The 23,227-nt window shown below is 44.8% G+C and overlaps 1 protein-coding gene across 1 annotated transcript in view; it reads right to left on the bottom strand.

Annotated features, from left to right (window-relative positions):
* The window catches only part of ARID4A (AT-rich interaction domain 4A), a 418,019-nt gene that overhangs the window by 294,158 nt on the left and 100,634 nt on the right, over nucleotides 1-23,227 (bottom strand). The window contains 1 exon segment of the mRNA XM_086937984.1: nucleotides 182-351. Coding sequence (XP_086794110.1) covers nucleotides 182-351 — 170 coding nt within the window.

The raw sequence follows: 23,227 nt of genomic DNA, 5'->3' as shown, positions 1-23,227 counted from the left end.
ATAAACTTTATTTTTCAATCCTTGAGACTTCAACGTTTTTACCAGGAGTAAAAAACTCCACTTAATATTCTGGTCACCCAAGCTGCATAATCCACAATACATTCAATAATAAGGCAGGCCCATGGCATGTCTAAGGTTCTAAAATTCATGCATACAGCCATAACTTGCTGGCAACGCTTACCACAACCTCCACTTTTTCTTCTTCTTCCACCTTGCTCTTTTCATCTTCACTTCCTTCACCCTCAGCATCATCCTCATCACTGCTGGAGGACTCTAAAATTTCACTCATGTCCATTTTCCAGTTATCAGGGACACTCCTCGTTTTAAAGAAGAAACTTGCCTCTTCTAAGCCTGAAAGATCAACATGTTAGTTAAAAAATATCAGAAACTTACATGCATAAATTAAGATGAGATGTTTAACTGCATTAGACATTTCTAATAAACAATAAGCCCTGCAAAAATATCAGCATGACATCTCACACAGGTGGCAGTTGGAAAACTAGCCCTGCATGTAGCAGGGGCCTTGCACCTCCACCTCTCGTAGCCTGAATGAGTCCGCAATTCAATTAGTGAACCACAGGATTTATTTATTATTATTATTATTATTTTTTAAACAAGAAATATTAGACTACTAAAAGGTAGAAAAGATCAAGTTTCCTACCTTTGGTAAAGCTATTTCTTGTGGATACTATATCTTACCGCAGACGCCTCGCCTTGAAAGAATACTCCCAACCTCCAGATTGGAACAAGAGATTTTTTTTCCTCAGCAGTTCCATATGACCCTCCCATCATCAAGGACAGTTTCATTCCAATATCGGTCTGTGCCAGACACAGATCCCTTAGTAACCAGATTGTGGCAGCGTGTAGATCTGAAATCTTTAGTACCGACCAAAGGATTCCAATCCACATAATTGGGAGATGGGTGAGTCAGTGAGGACTCTTCAGTTAGATAAGAGTAATAACCAGAAAAATAGTTACTGAAGGTAAGTAACTTGGCCCTCTAATGGATATCCTCCAGGTGGTAGGTCTGCTGAATGGCTTAGAGCAATAAACTTGTAAAGGTGAGCGGGAAAAGTGCCCTCCCACCAGACCTAGCTATCCAGGCAGTAAAGCTTAGTGAAAGCATGAACGGACACCCACGTCACACCCTGGTATAAGTCCCAAACAGGAGGTGGCAGCAGCTTTGGCTCTGCAGGAATGAGCCGCAGGTTTTCTGGGGCAGTTTGCTGGGAAGTCCATAGCAGACCTCTTCTACAAAGAAAGAACAATCCACCTGGAGATGGTCAGTTTCTCCCTTCTTTACCCCATAGAAGCCCACAAAGCGTTGGACTTCCACCCAGTGACCGTTGGTGTTACTGATATAAAAGCTCAGAGCTCTGCTCGGATCTAAGCAATGGAGTCTCTCTTGCTCCTGGATGGAAGAGGAGAATGAGTAAAGAACGTCGATAGGGTGACAGACCGCCCAATGAGCAAAGGTGTTATAACGTTTGGGAGGAATGCTACCTTGGTCATTAGCACTAACGTTTGAGAAGGTGTTGCAAAGCAGTTGGACAGCGTTTGCAGCTCACTTACATGACAAGCTGACATGGTCATAATGAGAAACACGGTTTATAATGTGACAACTGTGCACTGACTCAAATGCAGCACACATTAATGTAAGAACAAGACACAGGTCTCACTGGGGCAACTCAAAGGGTTTTTGTGGGAACATATGGTTAGCCCTTAAAAATGCATCACAGCAGGGCGAGACAAAAAGACAGTCTTACAAATAACCTTTAAGTTGCCACAGGAAGACCTTACTGGGCAAGAGACAAGGAGAAAAAAAAGAACATCCGATAACTGGGTTGACTACGCAGAGAACATCAAGCATCAAATCGCCACCATCGTTCCGCATACCTGGTCTTTGTAGAGGGATGCTTAGATGCCATTATCCCCTTCACTACTTTGGGTTGGATAATAAAAGCAGTCAAATGTCACCACTCAATCTCCACACATGGAGGTGTATGTTGTGCAGGCTCGCTTGGGTTCAGGATCCTGCCCTGCGGTTGCGACAAAGTCCGATGTTTGTGGACACATTTCCTAGGTACCATATTCTCCTGGCCCAATCCAGAGCACTATGATGTGGCCCCAGTGGTTCCTGATCCGCCCAGCTCTAGCCCAACCGTCCAAGATTCTGAAGAAGGTGTACAGAAGTCCAGTAGTTCCAGTCTAACCGACTGAATTTCTGAGCAAGAACTGCAGTGGTAACTCCAACACGCAAACTTTTAGACCCTGCACGTTTTCGGCGGTGAAGAAAGAATCAACCCGGGGCTCACCCAATTATTGAAAGATGCCCTGTACCACATCAGAGTGCAGCCACCATTCGTGATTCATTACGCAACAAGACCAGAGTTCATCCACCATGGCGTTTAAGGATCCGGTCAGGTATTGTATGACCAAGATGAAGCCCTGACACCCCAGCCAGTTTCAGAGGTGCAGAGCCTCTTGGTACGGTACCACTCCACCCTGCTTGTGGCAGTACCACATAGCGGTAGTGTTGTCTGTGAGGACTTGCACCAATTACACCTTATTGAATGGAAGGAAGGTTTGAAACACAAAGAGCTGCCCGCAACTTCAACAGGATGATGTTGAGGCCATGACCTCAAAACTCATCCAGGGATTGTGTACTTCCAGCCAATGGTTGCCTGGATGTTGGTGGCCAAATCATAGACTTCTGCCCCGAAATGCTTGGGAGGTCTGTTGCTGCTGAAGCAAAGTCTGGTGTGGGTTTTAAACCTCTTTTGAAACCTTGAAAGTGGGGATATTGTTAAAGAAATTGTCACTGGACCGCTGGAAGGTCAGCCACAATGTCCCACAACGACTATACGAATAACACCCCAGGAGACAACTAGAATTTCTGGACCAGAGGGAAAAATTAGCAGACTAGAACAAGCAGTGGCCAAAAGCTTCCATGAGTTCCAACTATCTGGCTGGGTGGTCAAAAACGTGCTGGGATTCTGCTGGCTGGTGGAAGCTTGAACTACCAGGCTTTTCAGTACTGGGTGCTGCACGAGGAAGACTGGTCCTTCGGAGCCAAACTGTCTCCTGGGTTTTTGGCAGTTGACGGATTGCAAGCCTCAGATCTCACTGACCGCAGAAGGGGTTCTAATACTCTTTACTTCCACTAAAGCAACTTGTAGTTCAACTTTCGCCCAATATCCAAGGTAAATGAGGCACTCCTCCAGTGTCTTGCGAAGTACCAAGGCCAAAGGCCTCTTGGGAGGTAAAAAATAAATAAATTGTTTGACGTGTAACTGTGAGGTATCATCACAATCAATTAGAGGCGCTGGGTCAGAAAATCTAAAATTCTGCATAAAGCATTTCTAAATTAGGTTGTAGGAGAGATCTGAGTGGATGCGACTTCGGTCAAGGTCACATTGGATTCTCGAGAGTCAGAAAGGACTATAGGCTCTTCCTCTGGGGTCAGCTGCGTCAATGCTCAGGACCCAGTTGTCGTAAGAGTCAGAGCAGGAACAGACCCTGGAGTCAGAGCATGCCCCAGAGCTGGGTCGAGAAAAACAGTGGGCTGGGAACGAAACTGTTGGTAGTAACTCGACAGGAGGCTTCCATGGATCTGTGGGGGCCGAAGGCATCATTTTCTCATGTTTTTTTCTTGGATCTCCTTGAGGACTTGGAGTGGGACCAAGGCCTCTCTCTGGAATACCTCGACTGGACCAGGCCTTGCTACAATGCTTGATGATATGAAGCTCAGCCTTGCAGTCCCACATGGCCTTCGAATTCATCCACGCACAGTCAATGTATAACCTGGAGTAACGCAAGGAGCCCAGATACCAGAGACAAAGGGTTTGTCACCGACATCTGCTTGTGACAGTCCGTGCCAGGTTTAAAACCTGTTTTAGGTAAGTCTCTAGCACAGGAAGGATTTAATATTTTGAGTGGAAAAAAAACTCTTTCAGGTGATTGAGAAAGCAAGCAACGGATCAGCATTGGAAGGTGCAGAAAAAAAGGAATTAATTTTGATGTGCTTAGATGGTGATTGTATTGTAGCACCATCACTTCCAGGGCAGAACAGACTGAGCCACACAATGCCACCTAGCGGTGCCAGGTGGAATTGCTGACAAGGTGAGGAATCTGCAGTTGGAATTATCCATCGGAAACATACTGTAACCATAGTTCCCAATCTTCTGTACTTTAACTGATTAGATACTCCACCATCATTAGGGGAAACCTTGGAGCATTTTTTATTAAGAAACTTCAATGTACTGAATTGAGCTAGATGTTTGAGAAAGATGATTTGATTTCAAGTATGTACAAGATTCAAGTTTACCTTTCAAAGTAGTAGCAAGGAAACAACAATTCAGAAAGGTAGATGGCAGATGCTTAGAAGATGTGGAAATATTTGAATTAGAAAGTCATTATTAAAACATTCTAAAGTGTAAAAGACTTAAAAATAACAAACAGAGAGCAGAACTGTCATAGCAGAAAGGGTAAGCAATTTTCCTCCATAATCAGACAGCAGTTCCCTCTCTCTAGGGAGGTAAAACTAGCAGTAGAACCAACAACTGAAGCTTAAGGTCCACTTTGTTTATTTCTCCTGATAAATTGCTTTGGTCCTATAGCTAGGCTCCTGGAAAAATAAAAGTAGAAAAGCAAAGGAAGATTCTCGCCTCTCTTGAATGTACACAAATGGAGTTTAGAAGAGCTAAAGAAAGAGTAAAAGGACAGGAAAACTGGATGGCAGAACGTAAGGGAACACGGGCACTGCTAAAAAAAAGTATACATTACTGCTAGACATAGCACATAACGGTCTAAAATGAATAGCGATGCTCTGTAGACCAAAGACTGGTAATGTGACATTAAGGGAGATGGGTGACATTTAGGCAACAGGGTGAACACCTGCATTGTACATTCACTTAAGTAACAGGGAAACTAATGGATTAGACTCCACGGTTGTTGAAGACCAACACTCATAGGCTTTTTCTCCCCTATTTAATACTTTATCTTTTCCAAAGTATAAACTTGTTCCCAAAACTTGAGCACATCCAGATAAAAGTGTGAGCACAATGAAAATCAGTGGCTGCAATCTGTTGTGGTATGCAATTTAAAATTCCATGCTGCTGGTATATTTTCCCATCGTGAAATTATACATAACGTTTCACAGACTAATGTTCCGCTGATGGTGCTTAGGCTATTTACCTTATTGGTGGATGTCACCAGTGAATCACTCATGTGGCAGAGTGAAACCACAGGGAAGCAATCGTTACCGAGGTGCAAGATTATCTTGGAAGATAAATTGATAGGCAGAAGTGGGGCCCACAATACTTACTGAGTAACGTATCATGAGGATAATGCAGACTAGAGCTTAGGTTTAGTTCTGTTAGGAGAGTACACATCAAACAAGGTAGCCAAAAAGTGATAGTAGAGTGGTGGGGTTGGTTGGGACAGTGAAACTGTAAAGTCCATAGCAAATTAATTCCCAGCAGTTTTGATGTAATGTTAGCTTGATAAAAAGTCATGCTAAAAACAATTTGACAGGCAGGAGTGGTCCCTTATTTATGTTAAATTACAGTGACCTGGTATTTCAGCAGAGTTCAAACGTGGCTACAATTTTATACAGATGTAACATATTCTGCTTTTATGCAAATAATCACATTTCTGACAGAGTTCCAGAAAACAATTAATTGAGGTCTTTCACAGATTTAACCAATTAAACAATGTCACAGATGGCAGTTTATGCAGATTATATCCTTTTCTGATCCAGCCCATCCACAATTCTGAATGCAGTAATTAAAAGTACTTAGCAGTGTTCAGTGATTTTTGGTTACTACCCAAATAACACTATAAATCAATTAGTGGTATCAGATGGTAAAGCAGCACAATCCTGACAAGGGATTCATAATCAGAAGATTATAGTAAGCAACCTGGTATACGTATTAGCAGGGTTATACATTTTTCTGTGATCTAATTAAATCTCAAATATGTGTTGGTCGCCTCTAAAAACGTTTCTGTTGAGGCTGCTTGGGCACTATATAATGACAGTATCCTCTCTGGAACTTTACTTTCTGATCACACATTTAATTTCTCTAGGTTTTACCATATGTTATATTGCCCAAAGTTAAACATTAAGCAAAAAAAGCCCTGCCAAGATTGTTAAAACTAACAAGAAATAAGTTAAATAGGGGTTACCTATCCTTATTTTCACACACATCTCAAAGCTTTTAACCTAAAACAGATCTGGTAGTATGCAACCATCAATGTCGCTTTGGACACCAGATGTTTAAAGTGGAGTATTCCTGCTCCAGCCATGCTTTTACAATATCTTCTGCTCTGTAAATTCTATCCAAAGAGATAAGTGGTGGTGGTATAATTACTAGAAGTATAACTTCAGAGCATACATTTCATTATGAACATTGAACAAAACTCATAGCTTTACTACGATCCTGAATCCTCAACTGGCTTGTATTTGTACTGAAAATTTTTGATTGACAAAAATTATGGCTAATAAAATATAATAGAAATTCAGGCACATATATACATTTAAATTTGCACCCATTTTAAACCGGCTGTCTCAGACTCTAGTAATGGAGCATTAAAAACTGCCTCTCCAGCACTGGGCAGCCAAGCCATGCCCTCAACCTGCAGCATGTGGTCAATCTCCACTGCACCAGGGCTTCTGATGTGCCCAGGTTGGACAATATCCCGGGCGGACCACGGTCACAGGATAGTTGTACATACAGCTCCAGCATTCAGTGCACTGGAACTAAGCCAGTATCCTATCACTCTACTTTTGGATGAGGACGGTTCTCCAACTTAATTTGAGTTATCCCCACATCCTACACAAGATCAGCGGGCGTGGGACACAGACACCACACCTGCACTCAGGTTGCCCCTACCCGTCCTGAGGAAGACCCGCAGGCCGAGGCCCACAATTACCTCTTGTGCCCCAAGTCGGGTCGAAACGTCAACGCCCATATTCATCCAACTTGGAACACGTACCCCTGACTATAACGTGCCACACATGACTTGCATTGTGTATCGGAGAATCAAATACAAATTGATAATTTATTTTGTGAATGTGGCCAGGCCGATAAAAGACTGAAAAGTTTTGATCAGTCTAATGAATGAACCATTGTAACCATTCCGTGTATCATATTGTCTGAATTCCTTTCACCTCCCCACACTAGAGCACTTCCTCTTTTTGCATGTTCCCTTGGAGCAACCTCCCCTTCCCCATTCTCCCTCTGTTCTAAACTAACTATTGCAGCAATGATATATAATGTCGCACACATTATGATGGAATAAAAAACTGTTGTACATCTAATATCCCTTGGTTGTTGCACTTTGATAGATCGTTTTGTATCAATTACTATGAGCCAAGTGGTTACCGGCTCCAGAAACAGTATATTTAATTGTCCATTGTAGGTTGCGATTTGTCATCTACAGAATAAGGCCCAGGACCATTGTTTTGCGTACCATATATAACCCAGGTCATGGACCACTGGGTCACCCCATTTTGATGATGGCAGCTGGGGTTGGCAGCAGAGAATCGACCCATGCTAGGCCCGGCATCTAAACTGCAGTCTGTGAAAAAACTGTGTTGGCTGTTGGCCAAGCAAAGCCATAGTCCGCTAAATACCTATTGTTCCCCAGGATTTGCAAATCCTAGGGCCTTAGAGGAGCGCACGGGAGCCAGAGAGTGTTCTATCATTGTATATCCGTCATGGGACTCAGAAATCCCAATACAAAAGAAATAAAGAAATTAAGAAATTATGTTTATTGCTAGAGTGTTCCTTTTGGGCACAAACACAGGCATGGGTATTAGAAGTTCATCATGCTCCCTTATTCAGTGTTGTATTTCAATCGTTCCCCAAACGTGGTGCTTGTTGCACCGTGATGGGTAATGACTGGTTCAATACATTTTTCTGTGAATGCCAGCCAATCAGAGAGCTGTAGATTTGAAGCTACTCTGCCAGATACGCAAATCTGCAATTTTCAACTAGAGAAAAAGATACCTACTCAAATATTGTCCCTTGATTGTAATTAGGTTTGAAAATAAGAGGACCAGCAAATTAACAGTCCAGTTATCTCTAAAATACAACCTCTTTATGCCCAAACCAGCACACTTAACACTAATTTCTCAAAACCTACTGAATGGGCTTATATCAAGCAAAGGCATTTTGAGTAACATTGTATTTATATCTTAAATTTGATGCAAATACCTTCATTTTTTTCTGTGTTAATGAGCAAAGACTCCTGCTAGACTCAAAATGAGGAACGTTACTTTTGGGAAAAGTTTTAGACCCCGGGTTAAAAGACCTGCATACAACTTGCCATGAGAAACCCAAAGTGACAACTTATTTTTGGAAAGTTTTATACAGGTTAATACAATCGCAACCTGAAAAATGCACTACAAATATTTTGTATAAAAGCCTTAATGGGTCAATTCACCCAACAAGCTCATTATTCCTACACCAGTTCTAATTGAAGTAATTCTTTTATACTGACAAGACTTATTCTGCTAAAGAAAATTCCGCCATATCGATCTAGGGGCAGATCACAAACACCATCACAAATCATGAAAGGCCTACTCAGGCTAGATACAGGTCACCCCATGACATCACATTGGTACAATAACCCCATTAAATGAAGACAACTTCCCCGACATGACTCCAAGCAAACCAAGTTTATTTTTTTAAATAAGACAAGGATTCTGTGCCCTTATATAAAATGTATTATGCTTTGAGAAAACATCTTAAAAATATTTAAGATCCAGCTACTGACCCCAATCAAGGACAATCCAAATACTCATGGGAACTCATGAGTGTATTTTAGTAATCAGAATTTTATTTGACCAGGGGATCGATCAAGAGCCTAGCCCAAAATCAGACCAGATTCAGCTCATCTAGATGTATTTTTTCGTTTTTTAATACTTTCACCTTAGCAATGGTTACTGGCTAATGGCAAACTTTATGGGCCCACATATGATCGCAGAGGATGAATAGATTTATGGAAGAAACAGGATTTCTCCAAGTAAAAACATACAAGAGATGTAGACAAGGCCTGGGCAAATTCAGAGATATTTCAAAGCTATAATGTACTACATACAATATTATGGGATTTCAATATACAACATCCACTTTTCATAAGCAGTTCCAAATGAATAACAACCCATCGAAAAGGCATTCTTGATATGTCAAGGTCGGCCCAAATTACCAAAGATGTAAAAAAGAGATGGGCTCACGAGAGCACGTTTGTAGAATGTTCAGCTTTGCAAAAGTCCAGGTCCAAAACCAGTGAAAAAAAATGTCATTGGATAAATGTAGTTGTAATGGCTAAGACCGCCCTCTCTGGACTTCTGAACTTCTTATCTAAGAGGTCCCAGGATGACAGAATAAGTTATTTACCTTAGGTAATACTATATCTAGTAGAGATAAGATCTAGCCAAGGATTCCTTAACTTAGAATGATCCCCAGTGGCCAGACTGAAGCTGGAAACTTTTCTACAGCATTTAGTTACCCCGCCACAGCGTCATCCACCAGATGTAACGCCGGCAGAGTACATATAATCCCTCCCCCGATGTGCTGAAATCAGTTTCTTCTGCCCTAAAACGCAGAGCAACATATAGGAACTGCAATGGGGATAGTGCGCCCAAAAGAATCTTCTTTTATAAAAAGTTTTATACATATACTAGCAGCCCGCTCCAGCGTTGCCTGGGGTAGAAAGGGGCTGGGGGCAGTACACCAGCTCCCGCCCCGACCCCCTCCAGTCCCGACTCCCTCCCGCCCCCACTACTCCCGCCTGTCCCTCTGTGCACATGCGCTCCCGCCCCCCTGCCACCCCCCTCCCGCCGCCCGCCTCTATTTCATTTACTTTACCTGAGCTGCCGCTCCTTCCCGCGATCTTCACTTCACCGCCACTCCTCTTCGCCATGACGCGCCCGCGCTCCTCACTTCACCGCAGCTCCATGTCTCTCCTCCTCGTCATCACGCACGTCCTCATCACGCACGTCGCGGCCAGCACTACGTCGCGGCCAGAGCAGCGTCGCGGCCAGCTCTACTTCCAGGGCACTACTTTTTTTTAAAGTTATATTTTTAAATGTACGTTTTTTTTTTTTTTTTAATAGCCTATGTCCATCTGCACACCCTGACAATTTCTACAATGTATCGGGTGTGTGGATTGGCGCTGTGGTTCCCGAGTTTACCTGGCTCAAAGGTGCGTGTTCTCTCCTTATAATAGTAGTATAGATTTTTTAGAAAGCAAATCAGTTAACAGAACCGGGAGGATGGGTGGGCCTGTAAGGAATCTGCAGCTAGATCTGGTCTCTACCAGATAAGGCTTAACCAAAGGTAATTAGCTTATTCATCCGATCGAGACATCCATCTACAGATTTCTTACCTTAGAATGAGATACCCAAGCAAAATCATCCCGGAGGAGGGTCTGCAAATTTGAACAAAGGAAAGATCCCAGACTTAGGCTAATTAAGGCTACAGACCACAAGTGGTCAGAGGGAACACACCTCTCTGGGGATGATCAAAGTAAAATTCAATGGGGGGCGGTGTAGGAGGAAGGAGAGAGAGAGACTGACAGATCGAGACAGACCGAGAGAGCCACAGAGAAAGAACGACAGATACACAACAGACATGCAGAGGCCTCCCCAAAGTAGGAGGAAGAGCGCAACAACGTAAGCGGAAACACTCCTCCGTAAGAGGCAGTAGAAGATTACACACTATAGCGGTATCTAACAAAGGGAGGTATAAAGTTCTGTAAAATATATACACACACACATATACACAGAAGAAAAACGATATAACAGGTGTCCAAGAAGAGCACATGTAAATGCCCACCATGTCAGGCATGGGCCAGAATGGAACAGTAGCGAGCTGACAACCAACATGGCCTTGCATAAAAGGAAAAGTAGTAGAAAACACCACCGACTAAGCAGTGATAATCAGATGGCCAAGAGACCAGTGGCGGGGGGGGGGGGCTGGGCAAGAAACAATCTTGCTAAAATACCATCACTATTGAGAACTGCAAAAGGATCAAGTGGAACAAGACCAACACAAGGAGGCATTTGCAGATAACTAGTTCCCCGCCAGAAGGAAAAACAACAGGCGGGGAAGGGACATGGCCGAAGCAGCAGACAGGATGGAGGAAATACCATGGAAAGCCCAATGCCACAAGTAAAGGTCCAAACCAAGAAACTAGTGTAAATATGGAGAGGTAGTGCCTGCATCCTAACGAGGATGTGGGCTAGAAGGAAAACGAAAGGTCCGGGTGCCCGGGGCGTCCTGTACCCTGACAAGTCATGTGACATCATGAGTAAGGGTCCTGACGTCACTGAAAATCATAATTGGTATGCTCCTAAGCGGAGGGAGAGAGAAACACTGAAGGGGTTAGAACAGTGTTCGAGCTCGCGAGAATCGAGGGAAAACTCCACGGAAAAGAATCCCCAGGAATCGCCAGCCTCCGTACAAACCAACATAGACTGGGATGGCAAGGAATCCATGTTCAAGAAGAGACAAAGATGAAAAATGGCCACAAACCTCAAAAGGGGCAGAAGGCACAACTGAAGATCAGCCAGGTCAACACGAACATAGGGGTTGGCATCGAAGGTGTAATGGAAACGTCTCAAGCAACACAACATCGATAAAAACAAAAAGTAACAGTAGCTTTGCGGAGGGCAGAAGCAGATTAAATCTGGCCATGCAGAGGCATAGAAGAGAAATTATTGGCAGAATAGGCCACCCATGTCAAGATATGTACACAGCACATCCAAAAGGGAAGGGGGGGGAGGAGCCAGTTTTGCCCGTGCATAGCGAGAGCCAGCACCAGAAGCGCTACCGCCTGAAGAGAGAAAAGGAACACCGTCCAGACCAGGGTCAGAGAAAGCACCTGAAGTTAAGAACCATACCCATTCCCTTGTGTCTGCTAGGGAAGAAAGGTGTCAGAGGGGATGTAAGAACTCCTTGACCAGTGTGAAGAAACACTCAACAGCAAAGGGGATAGGGGAGGAGGAATAAGACCCCTGTGCACTACCTTCCAACTTGCACCGTTGCCCCAAAGCACGGCATGTGTAGGCCCCTCCAACCCCGATAAGGGGTACCTTCCTGTTTTCAGAACCCGATGGAGGAACAACTGTAAGGCATACAAACAAAGTACCCTGTAGGACAGGGAGCAAGGCAACAATGCATACGCACAATATTGAGAAAATATCCGAATGAGAACTTGAGTAAAAAAGCAAAAGAACACAGTGCCGCCACCGGCATACAAACCCAACTAGGCCAAGAAATATGATGTTTTCTCAAAAAACAACTGGGGACCACAACCTGCCATTGACAGGTTAAGAGAGGAAGAAAGGAAAACCCCTCCTGGGGCAGGAGCACTACGCCGGATGCCACTCGAGGCGACATGTAAAACTAGCATTTTCAATGCAATAGGTCTCGCATTAGGAAAGTTTGAGCTATTGGTATTGTAAATAACACATTTTTTATTTATGTTTTGTTTTTCAAAATAGCTAAATTAATAGCTTTGTCATTTACAATGCCAATAGTTAGAACTTTCGCAAATGTGACACCTATAGCATTTGTAGTGCAATAGTTGTTGTATTTACGCGACTTACATGTATTGATATTACAAATAACGATGGCTTTTAATTTTTTTCAATAATTAATACTTAAATAAAAGTTATTGTAATTTATAATGGCAATAGCTTAACTTTTGTAAATAACTTTTGTGAAGATTATGTTCAGTGTATTTTATTGTGACGAAAATCCAATAACAGAAGTGAATTGTTAACATCTTTTTGTTACATTTGTAATAAAGCTTGAAACATTGAGAGAACATATTTAAACCAGGTGTTGTTGAATGGTTGCACCGATTGATGCTGTGGTGGCGCCGAGTGATGTTGGGATGCCGAACGAGTGATGCTGTGGAATTCATTGATGCTGTGGTAGCACATAGTGATGTTGTGGTGCCCTTGAGTGATGCTGTGGAGGTGTGCAGTGATGCTGTATGCTATGCTATGCTATGTTATGTTTTGTTCTGCTATCCTATCTTTTGGTATGCTATGTTTTGCTATCCTATGCTTTGATTTGTTATGTTATGCTGTTCTGTGTTGTGTTTTGTTACGCTATGTTTTGTTGTGTTTTATTATGCTATGTTTTGTTATGCTATGCTAAGCTTTGTTTTGTTATGCTATGTTGTATTTTGCTACGCTATGTTTTGTTGTGTTTTGCTATGTTTTGTTATGCTATGTGTTGTGTTTTGTTATGCTATGTTTTGCTATGTTATGCTATGTGTTGTGTTTTATGTTATGCTATGTTTTGTTGTGTTATGCTATGCTATGCTTTGCTATGCTTTGCAATGCTATGTTTTGCAATGCTATGTTTTGTTATGCTATGCTATGTTTTGTTGTGTTGTGTTTTGTTATGTTATGCTGTTTTGTTGTGTTTTGTTATGCTATGTTTTGCTATGCTTTGCAATGCTATGTTTTGCAATGCTATGTTTTGTTATGCTATGCTTTGCTGTGTTTTGTTATGCTATGCTTTGTTTTGCTATGCCTTGCAATGCTATGTTTTGTTATGTATGCTATGTTTTGTGTTTTGTTATGTATGCTATGTTTTGTTGTGTTTTGTTATGCTATGCTTTGCAATGCTATGTTTTGTTATGCTATGCTTTGCTGTGTTTTGTTATGTATGCTATGTTTTGTTGTGTTTTGTTATGTATGCTATGTTTTGTTGTGTTTTGTTATGTATGCTATGTTTTGCTATCCTCTGCTTTGTTTTATTATGCTATGCTATGTTTTGCTATGCTTTGCAATGCAATGTTTTGCAATGCTATGTTTTGTTATGCTATGTTTTGTTATGTTATGCTGTTTTGTTGTGTTTTGTTATGCTATGTTTTGCAATGCTATGTTTTGCAATGCTATGTTTTGCAATGCTATGTTTTGCAATGCTATGTTTTGCAATGCTATGCTATGTTTTGCTGTGTTTTGTTATGCTATGCTTTGTTTTGCTATGCCTTGCAATGCTATGTTTTGTTATGTATGCTATGTTTTGTGTTTTGTTATGCTATGTTATGCTATGCTTTGCAATGCTATGTTTTGTTATGCTATGCTATGCAATGCTATGTTTTGGTATGCTATGCTATGCTTTGCTGTGTTTTGTTATGTATGCTATGTTTTGTTGTGTTTTGTTATGTATGCTATGTTTTGCTATCCTCTGCTTTGTTATGCTATGCTATGTTTTGCTATGCTTTGCAATGCTATGTTTTGTTATGCTATGCTATGCTATGCTTTGCAATGCTATGTTATATTATGCTCTGCTATGTTTTGCTGTGTTTTGTTATGCTATGCTGAGTTTTGTTATGCTATGCTTTGTTGTGTTTTGTTATGCTATGTTTTGCTATGCTTTGCAATGCTATGTTTTGTTATGTATGCTATGTTGTGTTTTATTATGCTATGCTTTGTTCTACTGCGCTACGTTTTGTTATGCTATGCTTTGTTGTGTTTTGTTATGCTATGCTATGTTTTGCTATGCTTTGCAATGCTATGTTTTGTTATGTATGCTATGTTGTGTTTTATTATGCTATGCTTTGTTATGCTAGGTTTTGTTTTGCTATCCTATGCTTTGTTATGCTATGCTGGTGAGTGAGGGTGTGAGGGTGTGTGAGGGTGAAGGGGGTGTGAGGGTGAAGGGGGTGTGAGGGTGTAGGGGGGATGAGGGTGTAGGGGGGATGAGGGTGTAGGGGGGATGAGGGTGTAGGGGGGATGAGGGTGTAGGGGGGATGAGGGTGTAGGGGGGATGAGGGTGTAGGGGGGATGAGGGTGTAGGGGGGATGAGGGTGTAGGGGGGATGAGGGTGTAGGGGGGATGAGGGTGTAGGGGGGATGAGGGTGTAGGGGGGATGAGGGTGTAGGGGGATGAGGGTGTAGGGGGATGAGGGTGTGTGAGGGTGTGTGAGGGTGTGTGAGGGTGTGTGAGGGTGTGTGAGGGTGTGTGAGGGTGTGTGAGGGTGGGTGAGGGGGTGTAAGGGTGAGGGGGTGTAAGGGTGAGGGGGTGTGAGGGTGAGGGGGTGGGTGAGAGGGTGGGTGAGGGTAAGAGGATGGGTGAGGGTGAGTGGGTGAGGGGATGTGAGGGTGAAGGGGGGTGAGGGTAAAGGGGGGTGAGGGTAAAGGGGGGTGAGGGTAAAGGGGGGTGAGGGTAAAGGGGGGTGAGGGTAAAGGGGGGTGAGGGTAAAGGGGGGTGAGGGTAAAGGGGGGTGAGGGTAAAGGGGGGTGAGGGTAAAGGGGGTGAGGGTAAAGGGGGTTGAGGGTAAAGGGGGTTGAGGGTAAAGGGGGTTGAGGGTAAAGGGGGTTGAGGGTAAAGGGGGTTGAGGGTGGGGGGGTGAGGGTGGAGGGGGTGAGGGTGGAGGGGGTGAAGGGGGTGAGGGTGGGGGTGAGGGTGGGGGTGTGTGAGTGAGGGTGTTTGAGGGGGAGTGGGTTTGAGGGGGAGTGGGTTTGAGGGGGAGGGGGTGTGAGGGCGAGGGGGTGTGAGGGCGAGGGGGTGTGAGGGCGAGGGGGTGTGAGGGCGAGGGGGTGTGAGGGTGAGGTGGTGAGGGGGTGTGCAGGGGTGTGAGGGTGAGGGGGTGTGCGAGGGTGAGGGGGTGTGCGAGGGTGAGGGGGTGTGAGGGTGAGGGGGTGTGAGGGTGAGAGGGTGTGAGGGTGAGGAGGGTGAGGGGGTGAGGAGGGTGAGGGAGGTGAGGGTGTGAGTGAGGGAGGTGAGGGTGTGAGTGAGGGTGAGGGTGAGTGAGGGTGTGTGAGGAGGTGGGGGGATGCGAGGGTGAGGGGGGGGTGTTATGGTAAAAAATATTTGTAAAGCTCACTTACACTGGGAGAGCATTCCTTTTAAGTCTGATGCCGAGGCACAGACACATGGTGGTGTGTGATGTGGCTGGCTCTGTGCACCTGCACAGCTCACATGAACTGTATGCAATCCGCAGGCTAGGTAGACTTTTCTTTTCCGCTTACTATAATCGCGCCTATTTATCCCTGCTGGATGTAATAGTCGAAACCTAAAAAGGAAGAAGCCAACAGGCACCACCCTACAGAGTGAAGAAATAAAGGAGACCATCCCCAACCAGATCAAAAACGGCATAAAGCAGAGTCAGCTTGAGAGCCACAGATATTGACCATCAGGGGCATGCCAAGATGGACTGAACAGTCACAGAGAAGACAAGGTACATAGAAAGGCACGGCAGCAACAGGCTACAGAAAGAGCCATGGTTCGTCCGACTAATCTGTTGTAGTCTGTAATCATGCCACAATGAATCCGCAATATAGGCGCCAGACAGCTATACGGGACCAGCTGCAGAAGCCTGCACCACAACGCTGCATGAAGTAGGCTGTTTGAAAAGGCAGAGCGGGTCTTCAGGGGCAGGATGTGGTCTATAGAGGGGTCCACGGAATCCCTTGAAACAGGTTTACAGCAGGTGCCCAACAGAATTCGCAAATCCACCGCCGGAGGAAGATCCTTCTCCCACCTGGCGGCCATGACGTGGAACTCCCTCCCCACCCACCTACGGCTGACCCAGGACCATCTCTCCTTCAGGAAACAACTCAAGACCTGGCTGTTCGATTGATTGAGAGGGCTTTGCTGAAGGGGAGCACAGGTTCAGTCTTCATCTGGCCCGGATGAAGCCTCCCAAGTAGGGGATCAATGGCTACCTCCACGAAGGAAGCTGCAGTCCCAGAATCACAGCAACTCCCAAGTGAGGCTATGAGAAGAAAGGAAAAATCCAGTCATTAGCCTCACCAAAGTCAGACACACAATGAAACTTGGAAGGAGGCTGAGAAGGAACATGCTACTTATCCAGTATGCATCTGTTCTTGGCATATAGAGCTGTAGAGTCATATGCTGTGCATAGATCGCCATCTATTGTTGGGTCCGGATGTTTGCACTTTGTTTTTCTTCGAAGAATTCTTTCCAGTCACGAGGTGGGTGACTCCTCCTTCGGTAATAGTGCGCATGGTCATCGACTCCATAGATTGTTTTCCCACAGAGGGTGATAATGGAGTTAGTAAGAGCAGTAAAAGAAGATGTCCATGTGTGAGGAAGTGCCCTCTTTCTTGCATGGTATGCCCCCACTTGTTGATGAATTGCTGATGTTCATTGACTGAGTGTGCCCTGGGCTCCTGCTAATCAGGTACCCAGGGCCTATGTTACTTCCCTAAAACTGCATTGAAGCCTAAACCCAGTTGGCATCTCTGGCCACATGTCAGCCCCTGATAAATGGTACCACAGGCACCCAGGGCACTATGACCAGAGAAGGCCTCTAAGGGTTGCAGCACTTATTAGAGGCCCTGTACCCCGACACTGCCTTTGCAGGCTGCGTGTCTTGGTGCAGAACAAAGTGAAGAGTCAACATGGCACACATCCCTGTGTGCCATAACCACAACCCATTGCCCTGGCATACATCAGTCACCCCTCTAGCTGGGTGCCCTATGCCAGTGGTGAGGGTACAGGTGCATGAGCCCTGTACCTCTACAGTGCCCAAGTTCATTCCTGGGTACTGCAAGTGCAGTGCTGCCATTAAGAGTATATGGTGCTGGTAGTTTGTCATTACGAACTCCACAACACCATAAAGGCTACACTGAAGACTGGGATGTTTGGTATCAAACTTCTCAGCACATTAAACCCACACTGATGCCAGTGTGGGATTTAATGTAAAATTCACAACAGAGGGCATCATAGAGATACCCTCTGAAACTCTACCAACTTCTAGTGACCTGACTGAGTGGCTGCCTAGGCTGCCACCACTAGACCTGTTTCTGGACCCCTGGGTCAAGAGCTGCTGCTCTTGGGGCCTGAAACAATGTACATCCTGGGACGAGGTGCCAAGCCTCCTCCCCAAGGATGGGCAGGGTTCACGAAGGAGAAGCTTCAAAGGCATGCCGCCTTTGTGAGTCTCTCCAGACCATTTGCTGCTTTCAGCAACTGTTGCCCACTGGTTCTACCCCCACTTTGGGTGGGAGAACAGGCGGGAAAAACAAGTGAGGAAGAGAGGTGTGCCCACCTCTGCCAACTCCCCCCCTCAGGTAGGAGAGGCGAGGTGAAGCACAACCTCGAGTCCCCGCCAGCATGAGGAGGGGGGGAGGCCCAGCCAACCACGACAGGCTCCTGCCCACATCCCACTGGAGAGTGGCAGAACCACCCCAGGGAAGGGACCCATTGGTCTCTGCCCTTAACCTACCTGTAATACCCCTAAATTTAGTGTTAGGGGCACCCTGAACCTTACTTCCTGGGATCCAGAAACCACAAGAAAAGATGATAAGAAGAAGGACTGAAGAACTGTGCAGAGCCAACAAGAGGACAACACCCACTGACTTGGCCCCAGCCCTATAAGCCTGTCTGTCTTCGAACCTGCTCCTGCGAAATCCCTGTGTGCCCTGCAGCCAGCAACCTCAAAAACCCCGGAGGACAGGGCTGCCTTCCCTTTAAAGACTGAAACTCCTGTGAACATTGGACTTGTTCAAACTGCAGCTTCTGGCTCCGGCCGGACACCACGAATCCAGCCCATTCTGCACCCGTCGAATCCGGCCCGAGCTTGAGCAGAAAAACACCACGAGGAGGTCACCCCGGCGATCCTGAGCCGAGATTCGGCAATCCCTGTCCGGCCTCAAGCCTCCAGCTGACGTCTGCAACCTAAAACCAGAAGGCCCCCCTAAACGCGACCAGGAGCTGTTAAGACGATTCGACCCCAAAAGGCACTCCTGCACCAGACGTCCCACGGCCTTGTGTGCCCAAACAGTTGGTGCCTAGCCAACCCTTAACTTCCCAACTTACCTCTCCAAGTGGTGGTCGCACCCAGAAGTACTTAGTCTCCCTGCCTGAAGTGCTTTTGCAAACCGGAGGTTCTCCATAGAAAACAGGGCACCCGACCTCGAAACAGCACTCTGCACTCAGCCGCTTCAATGCCGCTGAGGGTGCTCCTTTGGTGCTACTTTGTTTTCCCATTTACCCTGACCATAACCTTAGGAGCTTTGCTCCCACAACTCAGTGGCATGTTTACCAGCAGCCACCAAACGGAGGCCCCTATCCCCCATTGGATAACATTGGGCCTCAACACTCTGCACCCGGCTGCCCTTGTGCCGCGGACGGTGAACAACAGTGCATCGCTGACTCTGGGGTACCCCAGAGTCTAACCCCCAGAACCTTCACTACCACAGTCGATTACTTACCTGTGAACCATTAACGAGTTTTCCTCCATAGGATAACATTGACACTTTTTCTCCAAAAACTTTTTAAGTATGGAGTTTTGAAATCTGAAAATATTCTTTAAAAATCGCATGAATAACCAAAACGTATATACTTACCTGTTTGCAGGAAATGTCCCAGTGTTCAATCTAGGTATCCAGCACGGAGGTAGAAAAGTAACGTAAAAAGTAACTTCCCGGTAATTTACCGGAAAAGCCTATTCATTTCAAGGCACTGTATTTGCTAAGTGTTGCATACTACTGCTCCCCTGTAAATCAAAGTAACATAACAGGTGTATTTGTAAAGCGCACGATTACCCATAGGGGTCTTGGCGTTGAATAACGGATGTTTATTGTTACCCAACTAAATGCCACTCATTTTATAGACCTCAGATGGATGAAAGGCTGAGTGGACCCGCTGGGATTTGAACCTGTGACCATGAGGTCGAACACAGGCCCCTGCAATGGATGCTTTAGTCCACTGAGATACCAGACCCGGCTAAAGTACAATTTTATATTGCGTTTTCAAACTGTTCTATATCTAGTAACTTATTACTGAAAAGTATTTAATGCTTACCTGTGCCATGCTTGCTTGGTTCTAAAAATAAACAGTATATTTTTATACAAAAACAATTGACCTAGAGTGCAGTTCTTGAGTGTGTGAATACATTTGCTGACTCAGAGTGGACATCAAATGCTCAACACGGTCCTCTGATACTGCCTTACTGCTCGACAAAGCTACCACAATCAGAGAGTAAGGTTCTATCTAACTTTAACCTCTGCCTACCTCTGGGGACACTTGGACTCTATACCTCATTTTGGTGTAGTATATATAGAGCCAGTTTCTTACATTGGTGCATCAGCGGTGGGATACACAACTTGCATTTGTGGGACTACTTGGTTACAACATGATCACAAGACAGAACTCTTAAATTGCCTTTAGAATTCAGATTTGTTAAAATTAGCATTTTTAACAAACTACTAAAAGTATTGTTAGGGCCTTGCTTAAGTCCAGTTAGAATTTTAGAGAATAAAAAGTCACTATAGTTAAGGGTAGAGGGGCTAGAACTTTTTTTGTTAGAATGTCTCAAAACAAGAACCCAGCTATTTGTGAAGATAACCATAATGGCATAGAGGACATGGTTGAGGAGCTTGACCTCACCCCTTACCTTCACTTGTCTTTTCAGGAAGTAAGGTCCCTATGCAGAATTAAAAACATAGCAATGGGCCCACATCCAACCAAACCAAAGGCTCCAGTTGCGGTTGGCTGAGTATGCTAAGGCCCACCCTTCTGAGAATGGCGATTGATGACCAACTAGAAGAGAGAGGAAGGAGGTGAGGAGGATGGTGATGGGTACCCACCTCCATCACTTCCCAATGAAGAAAGGGTCCCTGTACCCTTGCTTCCAAGAGTTAACCTCTGGGGACCAGGAGGCCACACAGGTGGTTCAGGTTCTGCTGAGGGCATGGAGGACAGCCTCAATGAGGAGGGCAGCCTTTTAGCAAGGCTGGCCAAAAGATTGGATCTAGAGTCCAGACTCCTGGCTCTAGAGAAAGAAATAAAGGAGATGGTTTAGCACCCATCAATGGTGGCAGCAATCCAAATAATAAGGACAAAGGGATTGTCCCTAAATATTAGGAGAGCGATGCAATCACTAAATGGTTTACAGCCTTTGAGAGGGCTTGTGACATGTGAAAGGTGAAGAAACCTCTTTGGAGGCACTCCTGTGGGAACAGTTATCTGGTAACTGCAGAGACAGACTCCTGGCCCTCTCTGTGCCAGATGCTGGGTCTTATGACCTCATGAAGAGAACTCAGATTGAGGGATTTGGACTCACAATTGAAGAGTACAGAATTGGATTCAGGCGGGCTCACAAATCCCAGAACCAGTCCTGGATTGATTTTGTAGACTACTCAGTAAAGACACTAGATGATTGGTTAACTGGACACAATGTGCATGAATTAAATGGACTTTACAATTTGTTTCTGGAGGAACATATGTTAAGTAATTGTACAAATGAAAAGTTACATCAGCATTTGGTAGAACTAGGTCTAATTTCTCGCCAAGAATTGGGAAAGAAGGCAGACCACTGGGTCAAGACTAGATTGACCAGGACAACCCCTGGGGGTGACCTAAAGAAGGGGGTCACAAAACCTCCCCAGGGGAAAGGTGGTGAGAATCCCCAAGATAAAAAGTCTGAGTCTTCTAAAGGGCCCCAAAAACCTGCACAGGGGGGTGGGTCCCAAAACACTCCTTATACTTCACAGCCCTATAGGGGGAAGAACTTTGATCCTGCAAAGGCCTAGTGTAAACTGTAGGAAGTTGGGACACTTAACTGGAGACCAGGCTTGCCCTAGCAAGAAGGCCCCAAGTCCTGTAGCTACAGCTACTCCTGGTGTAGCCAGTCTCCAGATGGGATAAACAGTGTTCTCAGAGCAAATCAGGTTGCACACTGAAGCAGTTCTAGTTTCAGAGGGGGAAGTTGAGTTTGCCACTGTAGCTGTGTGGGTACCCAACGTAAAGAAATACTTACAATACCCTTGGATTAACGGAACTAGGATAGAGGATCTGAGGTATACAGTTGGCAGTGTCACTATGGTGAGAGAGACACTGGTTACCCCTGAGCAATATTTGAATGGGCGTACTTACCCAGTCACCAATGCGGACAGTGTTACCACTAACCATGCAATGGCGATATTAGACTGTTAAGACTGGGGGGTGGGTGGGAGGGGGTGTTACTGGCCTGCCTACCTCTAGGGACACTTGGACTCTATACACACTATACCTCATTTTGGTGCAATATATATAGAGCCAATTTCTTACACCATGAATGTATGTATCCAAGTAAGATGTTACTGCAACAGGTATATGTACACAGGGAGGCTGGTGGGCGCACATGAATCTACAGCTCTATATGCCAAGAACAGATGCATAATGGGTAAGTAGCATTTTCCATTCAAGGCATATGAGCTGTAGATCTTATGCTGTGCAAAGACTATATAGCAGTTATCTCCCACAGCGGTGGCTAACCGGTATCTGTTGCAGTGGTCTGTAATAGTGTACGTAAAACTGCCTGCCCCACTTTAGCTTGTGGTCTTGCTAACACATCTACACAACAGTGTTTTGTGAATGTCTGAGGTGTAGAACATGTTGCAGCTTTGCATATGTCATCTATGAGTATATTTCCTAAGAATGCCATAGAAGCCCCTAGTTTGCGTGAATAGTGTGCTCTAGGGGGAACTATTAGTGTTTGTTTTGCTACCCACCTTGCAATATCCGATTTTGATTTGGGATTGCCTTTATGTGGTGTAGCAAAAGCAACAAAAAGTTGATTTGTGTTACGGAAAGGTTTTGTCCTTTCTATGTAACAAATCAATGCTCTTCACATCTAATATGTGTAGGGCACGTTCTGCCACTGAATCTGGTTGAGAGAAGAACACAGGCAACTCAACGGATTGATTGATATGAAAAGCAGAAATGACTTTAGGAAGGAAATTAGGATTAGTCAGAAGAACCACTTTATTTTGGTGCATTTGTAAAAAAGTTTCTTCTATAGTTAGAGTGAAGCTCATCCACTCTTCTGAGTGATGCGATAGCAACAAAGAAAGCGACTTTCCATGTGAGAAATTACAGTACACATTTGTGCAATGGCTCAAAGGGTGGACCCAATAGCCTTGTGAGAAAAATGTTAAGATTCCACACTGGAGAAGGTGGACCTCTCAGGGGGAATGTCTCTTTGAGTCCCTCCATAAAAGCTTTCATGACAGGCACTCTAAAAAGAGATAGATGTTGTCGATTCTGGAGGTATGCAGTTATTGCAGCCAAATGCAAGCGTATGGACATGTACACTAAATTGGAGCATTGGAGCTGTAACAAATAACAATGTTTTGTACAGTAGCATCAAGCGGGTTGATGTGGTTATTGCAGTATATCACAAACCGCTACCACTTTGCTGCATAGCAGGCTATTGTGGTAGGACGTCTAGCCTCTGATAAT

The sequence above is a fragment of the Lissotriton vulgaris genome, chromosome 9 (genome assembly GCF_964263255.1).
Source record: "Lissotriton vulgaris chromosome 9, aLisVul1.2, whole genome shotgun sequence".
Classification (NCBI taxonomy): Eukaryota; Metazoa; Chordata; class Amphibia; order Caudata; family Salamandridae; genus Lissotriton; species Lissotriton vulgaris.
Note: the sequence above shows the minus strand (reverse complement) of the source record. Positions and strands in the feature narration are given on the sequence as shown.